This window comes from Wolffia australiana, chromosome 13, assembly GCF_029677425.1.
Source record: "Wolffia australiana isolate 7733 chromosome 13, ASM2967742v1".
NCBI lineage: Eukaryota > Viridiplantae > Streptophyta > Magnoliopsida > Alismatales > Araceae > Wolffia > Wolffia australiana.
The window spans coordinates 4,450,671-4,470,015 of record NC_135847.1 but is presented as its reverse complement, the minus strand read 5'-3'; the positions used below and the strand labels follow the sequence as shown (position 1 = coordinate 4,470,015).

The window sequence follows — 19,345 nt, the reverse complement described above, 5'->3', positions numbered from 1 at the left end:
AAATTGGATGGTCAGGATTAAAACATAACTTGAAGTTTGGCCTGTTATGATGCCGGCTTCAGGCCAGGAGGGATCTTGTCAGCTCAGCCCGATACGGGGTTGAAATAAAATACTTTAGATACATCTTCCTATGTATAAAATATGAAGTAAAAAGAGGGCAATATTAAATCCATGTGTGATGTATATTGAATCAAATTATTTATTTCCCCCACGCATGTACGCCTGCCACATTCCCTGATTATAGGTCCTTGGTGTTGTGAGCCTTTGGTGCCCTTCAATGGGTTTGCCTTGTTAGGTGCTTCCTTGGGCTACAATGGCTTGCACTTTCTGCCCGTGGGCGGGATCAAGCGCATTACGCTCGTCGGCATGCGTTTGGCTTGGGCATTGTTGAGCACCTAGCTGGCACGGCTGCAACACCTAACTAAAACACCTTTTGTTTCATCCCTAAAAATTATAAAATAATCATCGCTAGAGAAGAATTGGAGCCATTAAAAGTTATATTTCTAAAACATCTTTTGAATGAAAACAATAGGGCCTGTAAACTATATTAAAATCCTAATAAAAATGTTCTTTAAAACATAATGGTCCAATTTATGCATAAATTATAAACTCAGCTTAAAAATATGATAATATCAACAAAATGATGCCAAAAAATCCATAAAATGTGTAGGATTTCATGCACCAATTTGGCTTCATCAGTTGCCAACATATCAACTACTTACACTCAAATATAAAGATGTTGCTCATGTATAATGAGATAAATGTGAGAGGTATTGGTATGGGGGCATGTAAACTGATAGCAAGTGACTGGTAATTTCGTTGAATTAGGTTCTGGAAGATTCTTTAACCATTAAGAGATTTATTGAAAATTTCACTCATAAGTGCAAAATTGGAATGGATAAGAACTTGTGGTTGGTTCATGTAGACATTTTCATCAATATTACTATGAAGAAAGGCATTGGATACTTCAAGTTTTTAAATAAAGAAACAAACAGAAACAGAATGGGAAATAAGTTGGCTGTAGTAATTTTAATATTATTCCTAAAGGTATTACCACAGTCAATGCCATTGAACATGGACATTTGAAATCAGACAGACATTGCGTCCATCTAAAGAGTTATATGCATTCAATTTGGTTTTATAGATTCATCGGCAACCAAAGACAGGGATGTATGAAGGTGGAGGGACCAATACACATGTTGAATCAAGGATAGGAGCATTTTATTGATCCTTGTGCGGGCTCCCTTTAATTCATGGATCACAGAGCCAAATAAATATGGGTCATAAAATTGTTCGTGGGTTAATGTGAAATAACAAGAGTGTGGTGGGTGTTTACTAGAGAGGTATTATGTTTATGCATAGATGACTCAAATGGACTTAGTATCTGGGAAAACAGAATTAGTAGGAGATCATGTGTTCAACACATTGTGTTGGATGATGATGGGATGATTCTAGATGACGAGAGGTGGGAGGATGAAGATGAAGACAATGAGTCTAGAAGGAGGTCAACAGTGCTTTACTAGAGAAATGGAAGTTAGAGCATGATGGTTGATGATTATTGATGGAATTGGTCTGCCAAAAGAATTCTAAAAATATTAAGGGAAATATAAAATCAACCATTTTTTTGAGTCACATAAGTTGACAACCAAAATAAGAGCTGATGTATTTGCAGAAAACATAACTGATTCAGATGGGAGTTGTTCCACCATTTCTGAAACGGAAGAAAAATATTGACTACATTTTTATAATTGAGGGGCTAAAACCAAGATAGTTATTTGAATGGATCAATAACTATAATTCATAAAATAGACTATAATGATTGAAATGGGGTTTATCCCCAATTATTTGAGTGTGAAAGATGCAAAGGTGGTGTTGTTTGATGAAAAGTACGGATAAAAAACACTTTAAGTTTGTAAAGCTAAACACAAATATAAAATGTAATGCTTTGTATTTTTTCAATAATGTGATAACAAATTTTGAAGGATATCCCTCACGGTTGTGCGACAATTCTGGAAATGTTGCTCGCTTAGAAATGTTGTCAGTGAAGCAAGATTCCCTTTAATGTGGTACAAGAAGTTGATAACACACTTATCATTTTTATATCATAAAATGTCCACTTTTTTGGAAAAATGACTATATATTTGTTGCACCATGCTCAAACTGATTAAATCTAGTTTTACAATGATACTAAGTTTTTTTGGACCTTTATATTATTATGGAATTATGCAACATCATATTTTTAATGAAGATAAATTTTTATGTTGGAATATATTTTTTAGAGACTCTGATATCAGATTCAGAAAAAAACAATTTCTTAATTGGAGTGTATTTTTTAATTTTTTGATATTATGTTGGGGGATTATTTTCTTAAGTTAGAATATCCTTTTTGAAGAATATATGAATTAATATGTATTTCGAATTATTTACAGGGTTTTATGAAATATTCAGCTTTCAGAAAATGCCATGACACATCGACAATCAAACACATGGATCAATGAGGAGAGATAAAATATAACAGCAAAGAACAGTTAAATGTGCAATTGTAATATCTAATGATCAAATAGAGTTTTGGCTGAAAGCTTGAGGGTAGCTACCTTTATTTATTTTTTATCCATCCATATCCTCTGATATTAAGATAGACCTCTCTATACATACAAAAATCATCTTTGAGTTCCTTGTACTTAAGTATGCTGAGTGAAAGGAGTTAATCTTAGGATCCATCAAGTTTTCTTGGTGCTGGTTGGTGATCAATGTTCAAAGGCAAAAGAGAATTGGAGGGGTCTCCCACTGTCCCAAATTGCCTAGATCCTGGTAGAATTTAAGGATTTTCGGTGAGTCTCCTATGTTTACATCATCATCTGCTTATCAACGTCCATACATCCACATCCATCCAATCCATACCATCCAAATGCATCATCCATCCATATCTGATTCATTTACCACTTATTCCATTCTTATAAACATTTCTTTTCATCTAACCTTTTATCTTATTTTATAAGTATACCTCTTCTCATCTTCTAACTACCATTTAAAAGGTCAAGAAATCCCCAATATGTGTTCCTTGTGAGAGGATACTTACTCATCACTAACTATTCATATTTTTAAACAAGTCAAGGCCTTATATTGATTTAGTCAAATACCAATGACAATTAAACATCCCAAATTTGAGCTCATCAGCCATCCCAAAACATTCATCAAGTTTTTGTCTTTTGACAAATCCTTCACCAAGGAATAATTTAGATGGAATTCTAAATACATATTAATTTCAGCAGTACATTGTCTAACATATAGTAAATTATGATTAATTCTGGGCATATGTATAATGTTATTAAGTTCTAAAATTCTCAAACTTGTACTATCTCCAAGATGGAGAAGTCGGGGTGTGTAGCAGAGGGCATGATATATAATGCAGTTTCCATCAGGGATGATGTGGTGGGTGGTTCCACAAACTGGAAATCATAAACTGTTTGATATGGTAGATTAATTTTTATAGTTTTCAAGATTTTTTAGATTTTGTAAGATTTGCTTGCATATGGTGATCCATGGCCTATGTAATGTTCTGATATTTGTGTGAATAGTTTAACTAAGGTAATTGATATTATTGTTGAGAATGACCAAAATGGCCATAGACTTGGCAGCATGTGGCATTTAATTTTCTCATTATAACCATTGTTCCTAACATCACTTGGATGAGCTTAATTGGATTTCCATGATTTTCTGCTCAGGAATGTTGGACTTTTTTACAGTAAGCTTTGCCTCAGTTGACTGAACATATTGAATATGGCGCTCAAGAGAGCAGGGAACTTTTAATGTTTTATGATGTCAATATTGAAGCTCCATAACTCTTCAGGAGTTGTAAAAACAATAAGTCACACACTAATGATTCCCTAAAATGTTTGGCAGTGACTTTTCTAAACACGGTTTAGACAGTGAGAAAAATATCATTCATAACAGTTGATAAGCTTCCTACTTTTTTTTAGAATTTAAATTATGGAATGGGAGGATAGTCTCAATTAATATGATATTCTCATTGATTCAATGGGAATTCAAAAGGAGAAGGAACAACATTCTCCAGAATATCAGATCAAGTAAGCTTTATAGAAGGAAACACATTTGAGGGCATCAATGTTATTGATCAAATGTGTATGATTCTGGCATGTTATTTTTGGTGAAGTGTGCAGAAAAACTGATGTAGTTTGGTGCTGGATGCACATTATCACAAATGTTATAGTGAGTGGACATTTGCTTGTATGTATCATGAATGTCTCTAACGCCAACTCAATATACTTTGGAAAAGGGATGATTGAAGCAGACAAATAAGGAATGAATTTAATTCCATGAGTTTTTGTAATGTGTTAATCACAAAGTATTAATAAGGGAATATACACTCCCTTATTTTATGCTCCAAGATTCACAAGTTTCATTAAATCTTGATCATGATCAAGACAAACTCTATTTTAAAGGGAAGTTCTTATTAAATAATGTTTGTCATCATTGGTGTTGAAGATAAACATCATCATCCCATCACCCCATCCTCGATGATGTGATGATATATTCTCGTCGTTTATCTTCCACATCGTGACAATGCCACTAACAATGACAATAACAATATCAATATCAATGATATTGACAATGATAAGACTGAATCATCATTGTCTCTCTCAAAGCTTTCTCAGATGACAATATCTTCAACTGTTGGATCATGTCCCATTTTGTTTGACATCCATAAACAAACCTTAACAAACACTACCAAAAAATAAGTTTTGATGATGAATTAGAATCCATCATGTGTTGCATACCTTATCATCATCAGTCATCCGTCTCACCCTCAGAATGGAAAATGTAACAAAAGCCTTTGTGCCTTTAATTACATCTTATGTCTTTGCATCATCAGTTATTTACTCCGCTTGCAACCATCTCTCCTCTGTCCTGTCATCCGTTCTCTCCAGCCCCTTGGCAGGAAACAAAAGAAATTGGGATTCTGTCCCGTCCCATCGCATAATTCAAAAGATTTACAATTTTACAGCGCTCCAGTACATCATCCGTTCTATCCAGTTACCCGATGGAGGTGGAGCAAAACTAAGTGTTGGATGACAAACCAGATGAAAGTTGTCTCCTTTCAGTTTTTATGTATGTAGTCCATCCACCAACCTTACCAGAAAATATGCTTCTGTAGTGAAATTTATCCATGTCAATGTCAGTCACCATCAACGTTGCAGTCTCTTCCGTCCACATTGACTACAGTAGAAATAGTCATCATTCTTGTTGTGAACAAAAATTCATCATCAACTAATGGTAGTTGTCCTTGTTAATGGCATTGATCCTTCCCACTAATGATCCTTCTGTCGATGTTGTTTACATTGCTGTAAAAATAAGTCGTCATGATCTCCACGGACACAAATTCTTTATCAAGGACACTTGTCCTCTTTGTCGACAACAGTAGTCATCCTCATTCACAGCAATCATCATTTCTGTTAATGACACTTCCTTTGATCATTGGAATAACAATTGTCGCTGTCAACGAAAACCCATCCGCCATGATAGTTGTCATCCTGGTCAACTATAGTCAGCATTCTTGTTGACAACAATCATTTTCCCTAATGATGATGACATGTGTGCTTGTTATCAATAACAGTGGAGGCCCTCATCGATGACAATGGACATCATCGTCAACTATATCAATGATGTTAGTCATCGATGATATTCATAAGTGTCGTCAATGATAGTATTATTGTCGTTGACGATAATCGACATCCTGGACAATGATGCTTCTGTCAATGATGTTTTACTTCGATGGTGCTTCTGGGGTTATCGTAATGACATCTGCCATGGTCATAAGATGAATTAATTGTAAATTATATAATATATATATTTGAGTACAGTATGGAATATTTATTTTCAACATTATTAATCCTTCTAAATTATATATCAATTCTCCCACTTTTCATCATCCTCTATCACCAGTCTCACATCAGTATAATCAATCATCATCCCTATCGACAGTTGCAACAAGCCTAGTTGGTCAGTCTTTGTCACCGTTCACGACAATTATCATCCTTATCGATAACACTTCTTTAGATCATCATGCTGTCATTTGTCATCCATGTCAATTACAATCATCATTCCCATCCGCAAAACTTCCTTCGATCATCATACCGTCATTTGTCATCCACGTCAAGTACAATCATCATCCCAATCGGCAACACTTCCTTCGATCATGATACCGTCATTTGTCATCCTCGTCCATTAAAATCATCATCCCCCTTGGCAACACATCCTTTTGCCGTCATACCATCATTTGTCATACTCGTCAATTACAATCATCATCCCCATCGACAACACTTCCTTCGATCATCATATCATCATTTGTCATCCCTGTCAATTACACTCATCATCCCCACCGACAACACTTCCTTCGATCATCATATCATCATTTGTCATTCCTGTCAAGTACAATCGTCATCCCAATCAGCAACACTTCCTTCGATCATCATACCGTCATTTGTCATCCTCGTCAATTACAACCATCATCCCCGTCGGCAACACTTCCTCCAATCATCATACTGTCATTTGTCATCCTCGTCAATTACAATCATTATCCCCATCAGCAACACTTCCTTCAACCATCATACCGTCATCTGTCATCCTCGTCAATTACAATCATCATCCCTGTCGACGACACTTCCTTCGATCATCATACCGTCATATGTCATCCACGTCAATTATAATCATCATCCCCATCGACAACACTTCCTTCAATCATTATACCGTCATTTAGCATCCTCGTCAATTACAGTCATCGGCATGGTAGACGACGAACCCTGGGCCCATCGACGACGTGGGATGATGTCGTCCAGTTATCCGTCATCCGTCATCCGTGCAAGAAACACTAGACCCTGGTTAGTTAGGCCCACCCGCACGTGCGGAGGCACAAAGAGACGGATAGGGCTGATATAAAACGGGGGGAGAGATGGGAGGGGGCGGCGATGGCCGACCAGTAGGAGGGCGCCAGGTGTGGGGCGGAGCTTCATTCCCCGTGAGAGGACGAGGGTTCGAAAGCTACAGCAGCGGCGCGTGTTCTCTCTGGTAGAAATACTTTCCGATTGATCCGTCTTCCCGTTTTATGCCTTTTGATCCGCTTAATTGATCGATCCCCGCAAGAAATTCATCAGTTTATCCATTTTTTTTCCTTAATTTTTGATCGGTTTTCTTAATTGATTGGCGTGGGAACTTGGTCCCTGTAGCTTACGGTTGATCAAGTGGAATCCGCTTCATCGCGTGGTTAATTGATCGGTTGTCTTCGGTTTTGGACCAGGAAATTGATCGTTTTGTTGATTTAATTTGAGCGGGGGGAATGCCGAGGTGGGCTAGGGTTTCGGCCTTCTTCCTCGAGCCCATCGATGGCCGTGGACTGATCCGGCGGAGTGATCGGCGCCGTTAGAGACAGCTGTCTTGGTTGGAATTGGCCGAGGAGGTTGGCACTAATGAAGTTTGCATGAGGATTTCTGCCCAATTGGCTGGATTTTTGGCCTGATCATCCGTCTGATCTTCTGATTTGTTATCTGATTGAAGGCAGGGAACCGTCCATGAGGATGTCTGATTAAAGGATGAAGGAATTCAAGAAAGTGAGGCGTAAATGGAATCGCCAGAGAGCAGATTCTCTGAATTAGTCGAGTTCTTGAGATCTTGGCTGCCTCAGAGGCCGAGGCCGGCGACCGTGTCGAGGGCTTTCTGGATGCCAGATCAAAGTTGCAGGGTTTGCTACGAGTGTGACTCCCAATTCACCGTCTTCAACCGCCGCCACCATTGCCGGCTCTGCGGCCGCGTCTTCTGCGGGGGATGCACTGCAAACTCCGTCCCCATCCCTTCCAATGAGCCCGAGAACAGTCACAGGATAGAGGTTGAAAGGATCAGAGTCTGCAATTACTGTTTCAAGCAATGGGAGGAAAATTTAACAGTACCCATTAATGGAAATCAAGCTTCCAGCCCTGGTCTTAGCCCTTCTCCTTCATCTGCAAGTTTGGCCAGCATCAAGTCTGGTGGAACTGCCCGCAGCTCGAATACTACAGGGAATTCAATGGCGTACCCTAATGGCGCATGCCAGAAAACAGAGTTTAATTCTTGTCAGATCTACCCAGATGGAGAGGATGTAGTGACAGAGGAAAGAAGCTCGGATTCTGTGGCCCCAACTCAAGACCCCCCTCTCAATTCCTTTGGGTTTTGCATTAACAGGTTTTCCTCCGATTCTTTTTTTTTAAAAAAAATTGTTTTCACCTGCTTTGATCTGTTGCAATTATTGTGTTAATTTTTTGTCTTTCATAGTAGAAGTGATGATGATGAAGATGACGTGGACAGTCGGCAGTGCCTTCATTCCAGTGATTTTTATGCGCCTAGTGTGTCTGACGAGGAGAATTCTCATCCCTCCCGCGAGAACAATGACCAGAAATGTTTGTCCTCCACTGACAGTAGAGGAACAGAATTTGAATCCTCCTCTTCTCTTAATAAGATGATAGATGAAACAGGATCTGAGGGTATGATGTGTGACGGCGAGCCTTCATCTTCGATATACAACATAGAGCGCACAGACTCCCAACTTGTGGACACTGAACCTGTGGACTTTGAGAATAATGGGTTGCTTTGGCTTCCCCCAGATCCCGAAGATGAAGATGATGATCGAGACACTGGCTTTCTTGATGATGATGATGACGATGGTGATGATGATGAAAGTTCTGTATCAGGTTGGGGAAACTTACAGTCCACAAACAGTTTTGGCAGTGGAGAATTCCGGTTGAGGTATCGTCCAACCGATGATCACAGGAAGGCCATGAAACATGTTGTTAATGGGCATTTTCGGGCTTTGATATCTCAGCTGCTTCAGGTTGAGAATCTATCGCTTGGTGAAGAGAATGATGCGGACAGTTGGTTGGATATCATTACATCTCTCTCATGGGAAGCGGCAACCTTGCTGAAGCCAGACACAAGCAGAGGAGATGGAATGGATCCAGGCGGATACTTGAAAATCAAATGCATCGCCAGTGGGCATCGTAGTGAGAGGTAAGGCTTCTAAAATGTACTTTTTATTCCGGGTTCATCTTATTTGGAAGACTTGAAATCCTAATTCTAGCATCATTTTACAGCATGGTGATTAAAGGAATAGTTTGTAAGAAAAACGTGGCACATCGACGTATGACGTCAAGAATAAAAAAACCACGCTTCCTGATCCTTGGTGGAGCTCTGGAATACCAAAGGAAGGCAAATTCACTGTCAAGCGTTGACACCCTTTTGCAGCAGGTGTTTTGAACTTTTATAATGTATTCAAATTCTTTTATTTTCTTAAAATTTCAATATCTTATTGTTCCTTACAGGAAACTGATCATTTGAAGATGGCAGTAGCAAAAATTGATGCCCAGCACCCAAATGTTTTATTGGTTGAAAAGTCAGTGTCTCGTTTTGCCCAGGAGTGTCTTCTGGTGAAAGGGATATCTCTTGTTCTCAACATGAAGAGACCTCTTCTTGATCGCATAGCCCGATGCACAGGCGCACAGGTTGCACCATCCGTTGATAACTTGTCTACCCAGATGCTGGGACATTGTGATCTGTTCCATGTTGAGAAGCTTCTCGAGGAGCATGGAAGTGCAGGCCAGGGTGGGAAGAAACTTGTGAAAACCCTGATGTTTTTTGACGGCTGTCCCAGGCCTTTGGGTTGTACGGTGAGTTTCCCACATTTTATTTTTCTTTTTATCTTTTTCTGTAATGTCATTATTTCGATGTCACAAGGTTGTCTTTCAGGATAGTTGTTTGGTCATTAAGTTGTAGTTCTCGGGGCTTTCTTTCTGGAAACCATCATAGTTCGTAAAGTTTCATTATCTTATGAGTACGTTGTATTTTTAAACGACAGTGGCGCTTAGAAGTGCACCGCCGAGGCTAGATAGTGACAACTGATTAACATACTTTCAATTATTTGATTTGATGATTAAAAATCTTTTCCAAATTTTTTCATTGAAACAGACGATCCAAACTACCAACCATTTTAGTGATGAACTGGCTTGGCCTTTCATTTCATCCTTTATGCTGCTTGAAACTTGACACCTTTCTTAACTTAAATGCCAAGACTAATTAAGTTTTTTCTCACTCGTGCTCCTTATTCTCACGATTTCTTGTGTGCTTTGAATTGAAGGGCTTTTTTCAAACCTTGGGTCAACGTTTTTATGGAACATTACAAAAAACTTGAGGAAACATTTTTTCGAACTCAGAATTTGTTAATTATCGAAGATGCAAAGAATGCTAATAGTCTAATGTATTAATAATTTCAAGAGTTCGTTAATTTGGTTAAATGGCATTGAATCCCAAGTTTTCGATAATGCCACTTTTTGTGCGTAATTTGTTTTAATTTTATATTTGCAAATGCATTTATCTGCCCGTTTTGGAAATGATAATTCCTAAGCAAACATTTAATGGGCTTATTGAATTTCATGATTGGACGTGTATTCCCTTTGATGCGGCAGGTTTTGCTGAAGGGCGCCAGTGGTGATGAACTAAAAAAGGTCAAACATGTCATCCAATATGGGGTATTCGCTGCTTATCATTTGGCCCTCGAGACATCATTTCTTGCGGACGAGGGAGCCTCTCTCTCAGATCTCCCACTGAACTCCTCCGCTCCGCCTGCACCACTAGACAGCCCATCTCGTTTGTATAGGTCGATTTCTGTGGTTCCTGGGTTCACCATCCCCACGGGGGGCATCAGAAAGTCTAACTTCAGTGTCCAGATGGTCAACAAAGGCCCTGACCAGTCTGAAGACTCGGTATCATCAATTCACTCAAGTCAGCCAAGTTTTCGGGCATCAGAAGAACTGAGTTCCTTTCTCAGCACCCAGTTTCATAATTCCAGATCATTTTCTTATGACAAGTATTCACCCAGAGCCCTGTCAAATGCACGTTATAGTATCACTGCCATGGATCGATTTGAAGATGGAGATTTGAAGGCAGATTCTCGGCGTGGCAATTCAGAGGGTCAGCATTTCGACATCTCGCGCTCACAGTCTCTTCCTGTAGAAGACCATTCTGGGGCGCTTGCGGAGGATTTCCCCCCGTCACCTTCTGATCACCAGAGTATTCTTGTGTCCTTGTCCACGCGTTGTGTGTGGAAGGGGACCGTCTGTGAGCGGGCCCATCTCTTTCGGATCAAGTACTATGGGAGCTTTGATAGGCCCCTCGGCCGGTTCTTGAGGGACCATCTCTTCGACCAGGTTCTCTCTCACTCTCTCTCTCTCTCTCTCTGTCTGCTCTAATGACCCATCTCTCCCGCCTTCCTTAAGTCTGTTGGTTTTTCTGTCCATCTGCCTTTCCATTGGCCTGACCATCCGTCCTCCCACCCCACTTAATCTTGTTCTCTCTCTCTCTCTCTATCTATCTATCTGTACATCCATCCACCCATCTCTCCCTCCATTCATCCACCTGTTCTTGTTCTCTCTCTCTCTCTATCTATCGATCTATCTATCTATCTGTTCTTGAGGAATGTTCCTCCACCTGCCATCCATCCACTTGTTATCTGCTGGTCCACCCCTCTGTCCATCTGTTCTCCCCTGGGCTTGTCCATTATCCGTTCGTATGCACATCCACTCGTCTGCTTGGCTGCTTGACTGCGTGACCACTTGACTTTGGCCCCTCAGCCGTCCATCTGCTGACTCTTCGGTCCACCCCTCTACCTACAGGCATATCGATGTACTTTATACCTACTATTCCGTCCGGTTTTTGGTGCACCAACCTGCCCATCTGTCTGTCCTGTCCATCCATCCATTTCTATCTGTTTATGTTATATGTGCTGCAAATGTTACAATATCTTCCATGTACATTATGCCATCTAAAGTTTGTTAACGGCAGGTCTTTGTTTCAGGGATATCGATGTAGATCATGCGATATGCCATCGGAAGCTCATATCCATTGCTACACTCATCGGCAGGGCAGCCTAATAATTTCTGTGAAGAAATTGCCCGACTTTCCTTTGCCAGGTGAGAGAGATGGAAAGATTTGGATGTGGCACCGATGTATGCAGTGTCCCCGCGTTAATAAAATCCCCCCTGCGACCCGTAGAGTGGTCATGTCTGATGCAGCATGGGGTTTATCTTTTGGAAAATTCCTCGAGCTTAGCTTTTCTAATCATGTGGCTACAAGTAGGGTTGCCAGCTGTGGCCATTCTCTCCACAGAGATTGTCTCCGATTTTATGGGTACTCTCTCATCTCATTCGTTTATGCTTCTCTTTCTTTATCATTCTCCGTCTCTCTCTTTCTCTTTTTCTGTCTCTTCCTCCCTCCCTCTCCTTCCCTCCCTCTCTCTCGCTCTCTCTCTCCCCCTTCCTTCCTTCAGCCCTTCCTCACTTTCTCTCTCTCTCTCTTTCCCCTGCTCCCTTCCTCTCTCTCTCTCTCTTGTCCTTACTCCCTGCCTCTCTTTCTGTCTCACTCGCTCTTTCCCTTGTTTCCTTCCTCTATTTATCTCTCACTCTCTCTTTCCCTTCCATCCTCTCTCACTCTCTATCCCTTTCTCTCTCTCTCTCTCTCTCTCTTTCTCTCTTCCCCTTCTCACTCTCTTTTTTTCTCTCTACCAGTATTTTTCTCTCTCTTTCTCTTTCCCCATCTTTTCTCTCACTTTCTCTCCCCATCTTTTCTCTCACTTTATCTCGCCCCATCTTTTCTCTCACTTCTCTCTCCCCATCTTTTCTCTCACTTCTCTCTCCCCATCTTTTCTCTCATTTTTCTCTCCCCACACTTTCTCATTTTCTCTCTCTATCTCTCTCCCTTCATTCATCACTGTCTCTCTCTCATTCTCTCTCTCCCTTCCCCTCTCGTTCGCCCTCTTCATCTTTTCACTCACTTTCTCTATCATTTTCTCTCTCTATCTCTCTCCCTTCATTCATCACTGTCTTTCTCTCTCATTCTCTCTCTCCCTTCCCCTCTCGTTCGCCCTCTTCATCTTTTCACTCACTTTCTCTATCATTTTCTCTCTCTATCTCTCTCCCTTCATTCATCACTGTCTTTCTCTCTCATTCTCTCTCTCCCTTCCCCTCTCGTTCGCCCTCTTCATCTTTTCACTCACTTTCTCTATCATTTTCTCTCTCTATCTCTCTCCCTTCATTCATCACTGTCTTTCTCTCTCATTCTCTCTCTCCCTTCCCCTCTCGTTCGCCCTCTTCATCTTTTCACTCACTTTCTCTATCATTTTCTCTCTCTATCTCTCTCCCTTCATTCATCACTGTCTTCTCTCTCATTCTCTCTCTCCCTTCCCCTCTCGTTCTCTCTGTTTATTTCTCTCTCATTCTCTCTCTCCCTTCCTCTCTCGTTTTCTCTCTTTATTTCTCTCTTCTTTTTCTCTCTCACATTCTCTCTCGTCCTTGCTCCATTCCTTTCTCTCTCCCTCTCTCTCTCTTTCTCTCTCACTTTCTCTCCTCCCTCTTTATCGCTCATTTTCTCTCTCTTCCTTCGTTCCTTTCTTTCTCATTCTCTCTCTTTCTCTCATTTTCTCTCCTTCCTCTTTCTCGCTTACTTTCTCTCTCTCTTCCCTTTCCTCCCTCTCTTCCTCTCACTTTATTTATTTCTCTCTCTCCCTCCCTCCCTCTCTTTCTCTCACTTTATTTATTTTTCTCTCTCCCTGCCTCCCTCCCTCCCTCCCTCCCTCTCTTTCTCTCTCTGTTTCTATCTCTTTTCTCTCCCCCTCCCTCTTTCTCTCACTTAAGTTCTTTTTCTCTCCCCTTTCCTCCTTCCCTCACTTTCTCTCTTTTCTATCTTTCTCTCTCTCCCCCTACCTTACTCTCACTCTCACTCTCCGTTCCCTCCTCTCACTCTCTTTCTCTTTCCCCTCTCACTCTTTGCTTCTCTGTCCCCTTTCATTTTGTCTCTCACTCTATATTTCTCTCTTCCTTCTCGCTTTTTCTCTCTGTCTCGATCTCTTTCTCTCTATCTATACTGATATATATTTCTCTATACATCAACAATTATATCACTCTATTTTTTTTCTCACCCTCGATCAATCTTCATCTTTATAGTTTTATTAATTTCAACTTCTCTCAAACTCTCTATTTCTCCGTTAATTCAGATCTCTCTCCCTCTCGGTCTAAAGTTCTAATCCTCTCACACTCATTCTCTCTATCTCCCTCTGTTTTCTATTTCACTCTAAATTTCTCTCTCACAAACACCTATTTCTAAAATTTCAGATTCGGGAAGATGGTTGCCTGTTTCCGATATGCATCTATTGATGTCCATTCGGTGTACTTACCCCCTTCAAAACTGGACTTCAATCAGCAGCATCAAGACTGGGTACAGAAAGAAGCTGACGAGGTCAGTCACCTAGAACTGTCTCTCTCTCTCTCTCTCTCTCAACATCTGGTTAAAACATGGGTGCACTAATCAGGTAGCGGCAGAAGGCGAGCGTCTTTTCTCTGAAGTGGAAGACTCTCTGCAAAGACGGGCTGGGATTTCAGATGACCTACAGGCAATCCTTCAAGCCGAGAAGGCCCAGTTTGAGGTGAAGTGCCATCAACACCCTCGCTCGCTTATCATTGCCCCTCTCTCTTGCCCTTTGACCCATAACTCTTCCTTCTCTCTCTCTGTCTTTGACCCATAGTTCTTCACTCTCTCTCTCTCTTCCCGTTTGACCTGTAGCTCTTCCCTCTCTCTCTTCCCCTTTGAACTGTAGCTCTTCCCCCTCTCTTAGTTCCCTTTGGAAGTTAACCCATAGTTCTTTCCCTCACACTCTCTCTCTTCATTTCCCTTTAAGTTCTACCATGTTTTTCCCTCTCTCGTTCTTCCCTCCCTATTTTTCTCTCTCTCGCAGCTTTCCTTTAAGTTGAGTCGTTGTTCTTCCCTCTCATCCTCTTTAAATTGACCTGTAGCTCTTCTTCCCCCAGGAATCTCTCAAGAGAATAATGATGCCCCATGGCCCCTATCCGGGCCAACCGATTGACATCCTCGAGGTCAACAAGCTTCAACGCCAGCTCCTTCTCCAGGCCCATGCTTGGGATCAGCGCCTAACACTCAGAGAGAAGGATATTCCCCTCGACACGGCCCTGGCTGAGCCCAAGGAAGCCGAAGCTACCCTCTCCGAGTCGCTGGAGGCAAGGTGGACCGGGCCGGCCCTCACATTGGGCCGCAGCTCCCCATCCAGCCTGAGCCTCCTCCTTCCCGCTGGTGTCAATGACACCATTGTGCCGGTCTTGGACGACGAACCCACCAGCGTTATTGCTCACGCACTAGCCTCGGCGGAGTATCACGAACCTCTTGCGCAGTCCCACCTGGCCCAGCCTGAGGAGGTGGGCCCTGGGGTCAATGACAGCGTGCGGGTGACAGTGGCGGGCAAGTACACCGTCACGTGCTACTACGCAAAGAGCTTTGAGGCGTTACGACGCGGTTGCTGCCCGTCGGAGAGGGACTTCATAAGGTCCTTTTAATTTATTTATTTTATTATCCAGTTTTATTAGAAAAGGCATTATTTGAATTTTTATTTTTAGTTTTCAAAAAAAATATTAGTTTTCATTTTACCTTTTTATTTTTTCATCTTTGATGTTTAGATTTTAATTTTTCAGATTTACTTTTTTTACATTTTTAATCTAAATATTTTTAATTTTATGTTTTATTTTTTAATATTTAACTTTGAAGTTTTCATTTTTTAACATTTAACTTTATTTTTTAAATTTTTTGTCACACAACTTTGATAATTTAAAACAGTAAAACATTAAGAAATTAAAGTATATCTTAATATCTTGATTTTGTACTCTCTTAATCTCTTTACTTCTTAAATTGTTATATTATTAACGTCTGAACCTCTTAATTTAATATCTTATTATTTTCTTTTTATTTCTTAATTATTTTTTTTTGACTTCACAAGGTCATTGAGCCGGTGCAAAAAGTGGGGGGCGCAGGGGGGGAAGAGTAATGTGTTCTTCGCGAAGACGCTGGATGAGAGATTTGTGATAAAGCAGGTGACAAAGACAGAGCTGGAGTCGTTCATGCAGTTCGGAGCAGAGTACTTTGCGTACTTGGCGGAGTCGATGGGGACAGGGAGTCCTACGTGCCTGGCAAAGATCGTGGGGATGTTCCAGGTGGCGGGGGCAAAGGGAGCGGGGAGGATGGACGTGCTGGTAATGGAGAATCTCTTGTACGGGAGAAATGTGGTGAGGATATATGATCTCAAGGGGTCGGCCAGATCGAGGTACAATGCAGACTGCAGCGGGAGGAATACAGTCTTGCTGGACCAGAATTTCATAGAGGCCATGCCCACCTCCCCCATCTTCGTGGGGAACAAGGCCAAGCGCCTCCTTGAGCGAGCCGTCTGGAATGATACTGCCTTCCTCGCTGTAAGTCTCTCTCTATTTCTTCTCTCTTCCTGTATCTCTCTCTTTTCTGAACGTTCTTTCTTACCATCCTTCTCTGTCTTCTCTTTCCTGACTCTCTTTTTCTTGAGCTCTCTCTTGCGCTTGCTCTATCCATCTATATTCTGTTCTGATGCATATATCCATTTATCTGCTATCATACCCATCTATCTTTCTCTGCTGATCCATATATATATATTTATCAAATTATATATACGTTATCCATATCTCTGTGTCGATCTATGTTTTATCCACCTGTCTATTTATCCCTCTTTATCTATTCATCTGTCTGTCTGTCTGTCTGTCTTCCTCTATTTATCTTTATACTTGTCTGTCTCTCTATATCAATGTATCTACATCTCGGTTTTCATATCTGTCAATCTTTCATTTTCTCTCTATCCCAATTTACCTCTTTGTCGATCCCTCTTTATGTCTTCTTCGATCTATAAATGTCTCTATCTATCGACCTATCCTAATAAATCTCATTATCTGTCCATTAATATCAGTTAACTGATCTATCTAGAACTCCATTCGTACCTGCCTATCAAACTTATCTCTATCTTCCAATATGGATATCTATCCATTTACAGCTCTTTGTCAATCTATCGACAATGCTATCCCTCTGTATCTCTCTGTATCCATCCAAACCGTTCGATATCTAGCTCTCAATATCTACAGCAATATCCGTCCCCACATCTCTCAACATCCACTCTATAGAGTTTTCAATCAATATCTCTACTTCTTTTATCCATATATAATTTTTTTTATCCGTCTCATACAAATTAGTGTATGTAACGATGGAGCATTTGCAGTCGGTGGACGTGATGGATTACTCGCTACTGGTGGGGGTAGACGAGGAGAGAGGGGAGCTGGTGCTGGGGATAATTGACTTCATGAGGCAGTACACGTGGGATAAGCACTTGGAGACGTGGGTGAAGGCGTCAGGGATTCTGGGCGGGCCGAAGAACGCGCCCCCCACCGTCATCTCCCCCAAGCAGTACAAGAAGCGCTTCCGTAAGGCCATGTCCGCCTACTTCCTCATGGTCCCTGACCAGTGGTCCCTTCCCATCATCGTCCCCAGCCGCTCCCTCTCCGACCTCGCCCATCTCTCCTCGTCTCTTCCCCAGCCCCCTCACCACCACCTCTGATCCTCTCTCTCTCTCTCTCTCTCTATCCCTTTCTCTCTCTATCTCTATCCCTTTCTCTCTCTCTCTCTATCCCTTTCTCTCTGATCAGTGGGCCAGCTTTTTTGGTCAGGGTCTGGGTGGGTCACCCCACTATTCTTTTACCGAGCCGTCTTTGAGAGGTATGATGGGTGATGGCTAAAGGTAATGGGTAGGGATTTTTTTCGTGATCTCTCTCTCTATCTTCATCTCTAATTCAATTTCTATGTAGATTTCTATCTCTCTCTCCATCTCTTTTTCTTTCTCTATTTATCTCTCTCTCTTTCTATCTTTCTACTCTCTCTCTGTCTCAATCTCTAACTCTCTTTCTGTGTATATTTCTACTTCTATTCCTTCTCCCTTTCTATACACATTTCCATGTCTCTCTCTTTCTTTCTTTGTATATTTACATCACTATTTTTCTATTTCTCTCTATCTCTTTGTATGACTCTCTATTGATATTTCCATGTCTCTCTTTCTCTCTTTCTATTTCTATATCCCTCTCCCTCCACGCCTCTTTGGTACATGTTTCTTTGGTGCATGTTTCTCTATTTTCCAGAGCCGTCACAAAAATTATGTAAAAGTTTGGAGCTCACTGCCACCTCTCTCTCTTTCCCTCTACATCAATGTATAATAACTGGCTTGTGTATCCAACGGAATTTTGCAGTGCCCGCATTCCTTTACCCTGTTATATTTAACAGGCTTATTTCATATCCATTGATTCTATGTTCACTTTGCTTGTAACAAAAGGTTATAAGTGGTAGTTTTTGTTTCCTGTTTCCTTTCTTTCTTCATATATATAGTTGTGAATTAACTGGTTCTGTTGATAACATTGTTTTGGCTTCATGATCCTTTCATGTGCCCTAAGTTGGTCCACAATATTTATAAGTAGTGTTGGAGCCTCACATGAACAATGCGAATGATTTGGATTGTGTGCTAGTTCAAGGATTCGACAGTATTTTTTTTATATCTAATACATCTAAAATTTTATGTTATTTTTATCTTTTACAGCATCTGACAAAGAATTGAACAGAGCCACTTGCATTCTCAATATCTAAGTGCCAATGTTTATTTTATCTCAAGTTATCCTGAGTATTCTCACTTTCGCTCAATTTATTTCTGAATATATTTGAAGCATTATTCATGGTGGACTGATGACATCCAAAACATACTATTGATTATCATGCAAAGAACGTTAGTTGTGAAGATTTATGTAAGTCACGTGTGGAGATTATTTTTCAAGAGATTCACTGTCTCAGAAGCTTTCTGATTATTATTTAGTGAAGACGTTGAGGCAGACCGACAATATAGTGGCAAAGATCCATGGCTGGAAATAAGAATTCAAATGGAGCCAATATTATAACATAAATTCAGGTTCCTCCATCATGAAGAAGCATCCAATTCACATTAAGAAAAAAATCAAGAATATTTGTGTACTAGAAATGCTTCAAAAAGTTACACCTCTAGTGTTGAAGTTCCAAGGGGAATCATAGTTTTCCCTTGGATTAGTGACTCCAAAAAGAGGACCAATTCTTCAATTTTCTCCTTGTCATTTTTGGGTGAAAGTATGCAAGGTTCACTATTTCCTCATATTCTCCCTCATTTCATTATCATATTATTCATCTTGATTTTTTGTAAAATGATTCATCCATGAATATCACAAAAAATTATTTAAATTTAATCCTTTGAGACTACAAAAATGTATCATTAATAAAAAATCACAAAATTTATTGTCTGTAAATATTTCATAATATGCTGAAGTTTTCATAAAAAAAGAAATTCACCATGGCAAGTACAATTCAAATCCAATGAGACGAAATCAGC

General features: G+C 40.6%; 1 protein-coding gene across 4 annotated transcripts; it reads left to right on the top strand.

Annotated features, from left to right (window-relative positions):
* The first annotated feature begins 6,969 nt into the window (after window positions 1-6,969).
* Window positions 6,970-18,236, top strand: FAB1A (1-phosphatidylinositol-3-phosphate 5-kinase FAB1A). Of its 4 annotated transcripts, none has more exons than XM_078585261.1 (12): window positions 6,970-7,086; window positions 7,316-8,232; window positions 8,323-9,054; window positions 9,138-9,291; window positions 9,366-9,710; window positions 10,506-11,246; window positions 11,894-12,225; window positions 14,205-14,328; window positions 14,402-14,515; window positions 14,898-15,427; window positions 15,875-16,343; window positions 17,171-18,236. In XM_078585261.1, the coding sequence occupies exons 2-12, from the start codon at window positions 7,637-7,639 to the stop codon at window positions 17,504-17,506; spliced, it is 4,473 nt and encodes a 1,490-aa protein (XP_078441387.1). In that variant the 5' UTR covers window positions 6,970-7,086; window positions 7,316-7,636; the 3' UTR covers window positions 17,507-18,236. The 4 variants fall into 4 exon arrangements, with proteins under 4 accessions (XP_078441387.1, XP_078441388.1, XP_078441389.1 ...); XM_078585262.1 differs by lacking the exon at window positions 6,970-7,086 and having other exon boundaries at window positions 7,109-7,474; window positions 7,573-8,232; XM_078585263.1 differs by lacking the exon at window positions 6,970-7,086 and having other exon boundaries at window positions 7,109-8,232; window positions 8,326-9,054.
* Window positions 18,237-19,345: the final 1,109 nt, after the last annotated feature.

Bases quoted from the DNA above. Each gene is read 5' to 3' on its own strand.
- FAB1A (XM_078585261.1), top strand. From the start codon at position 7,637: ATGGAATCGCCAGAGAGCAGATTCTCTGAATTAGTCGAGTTCTTGAGA. The intron at 14,516-14,897 runs GTGAAGTGCCAT...TTCTTCCCCCAG, and splicing joins CCGAGAAGGCCCAGTTTGAG to GAATCTCTCAAGAGAATAAT. The intron at 15,428-15,874 runs GTCCTTTTAATT...TGACTTCACAAG, and splicing joins TCGGAGAGGGACTTCATAAG to GTCATTGAGCCGGTGCAAAA.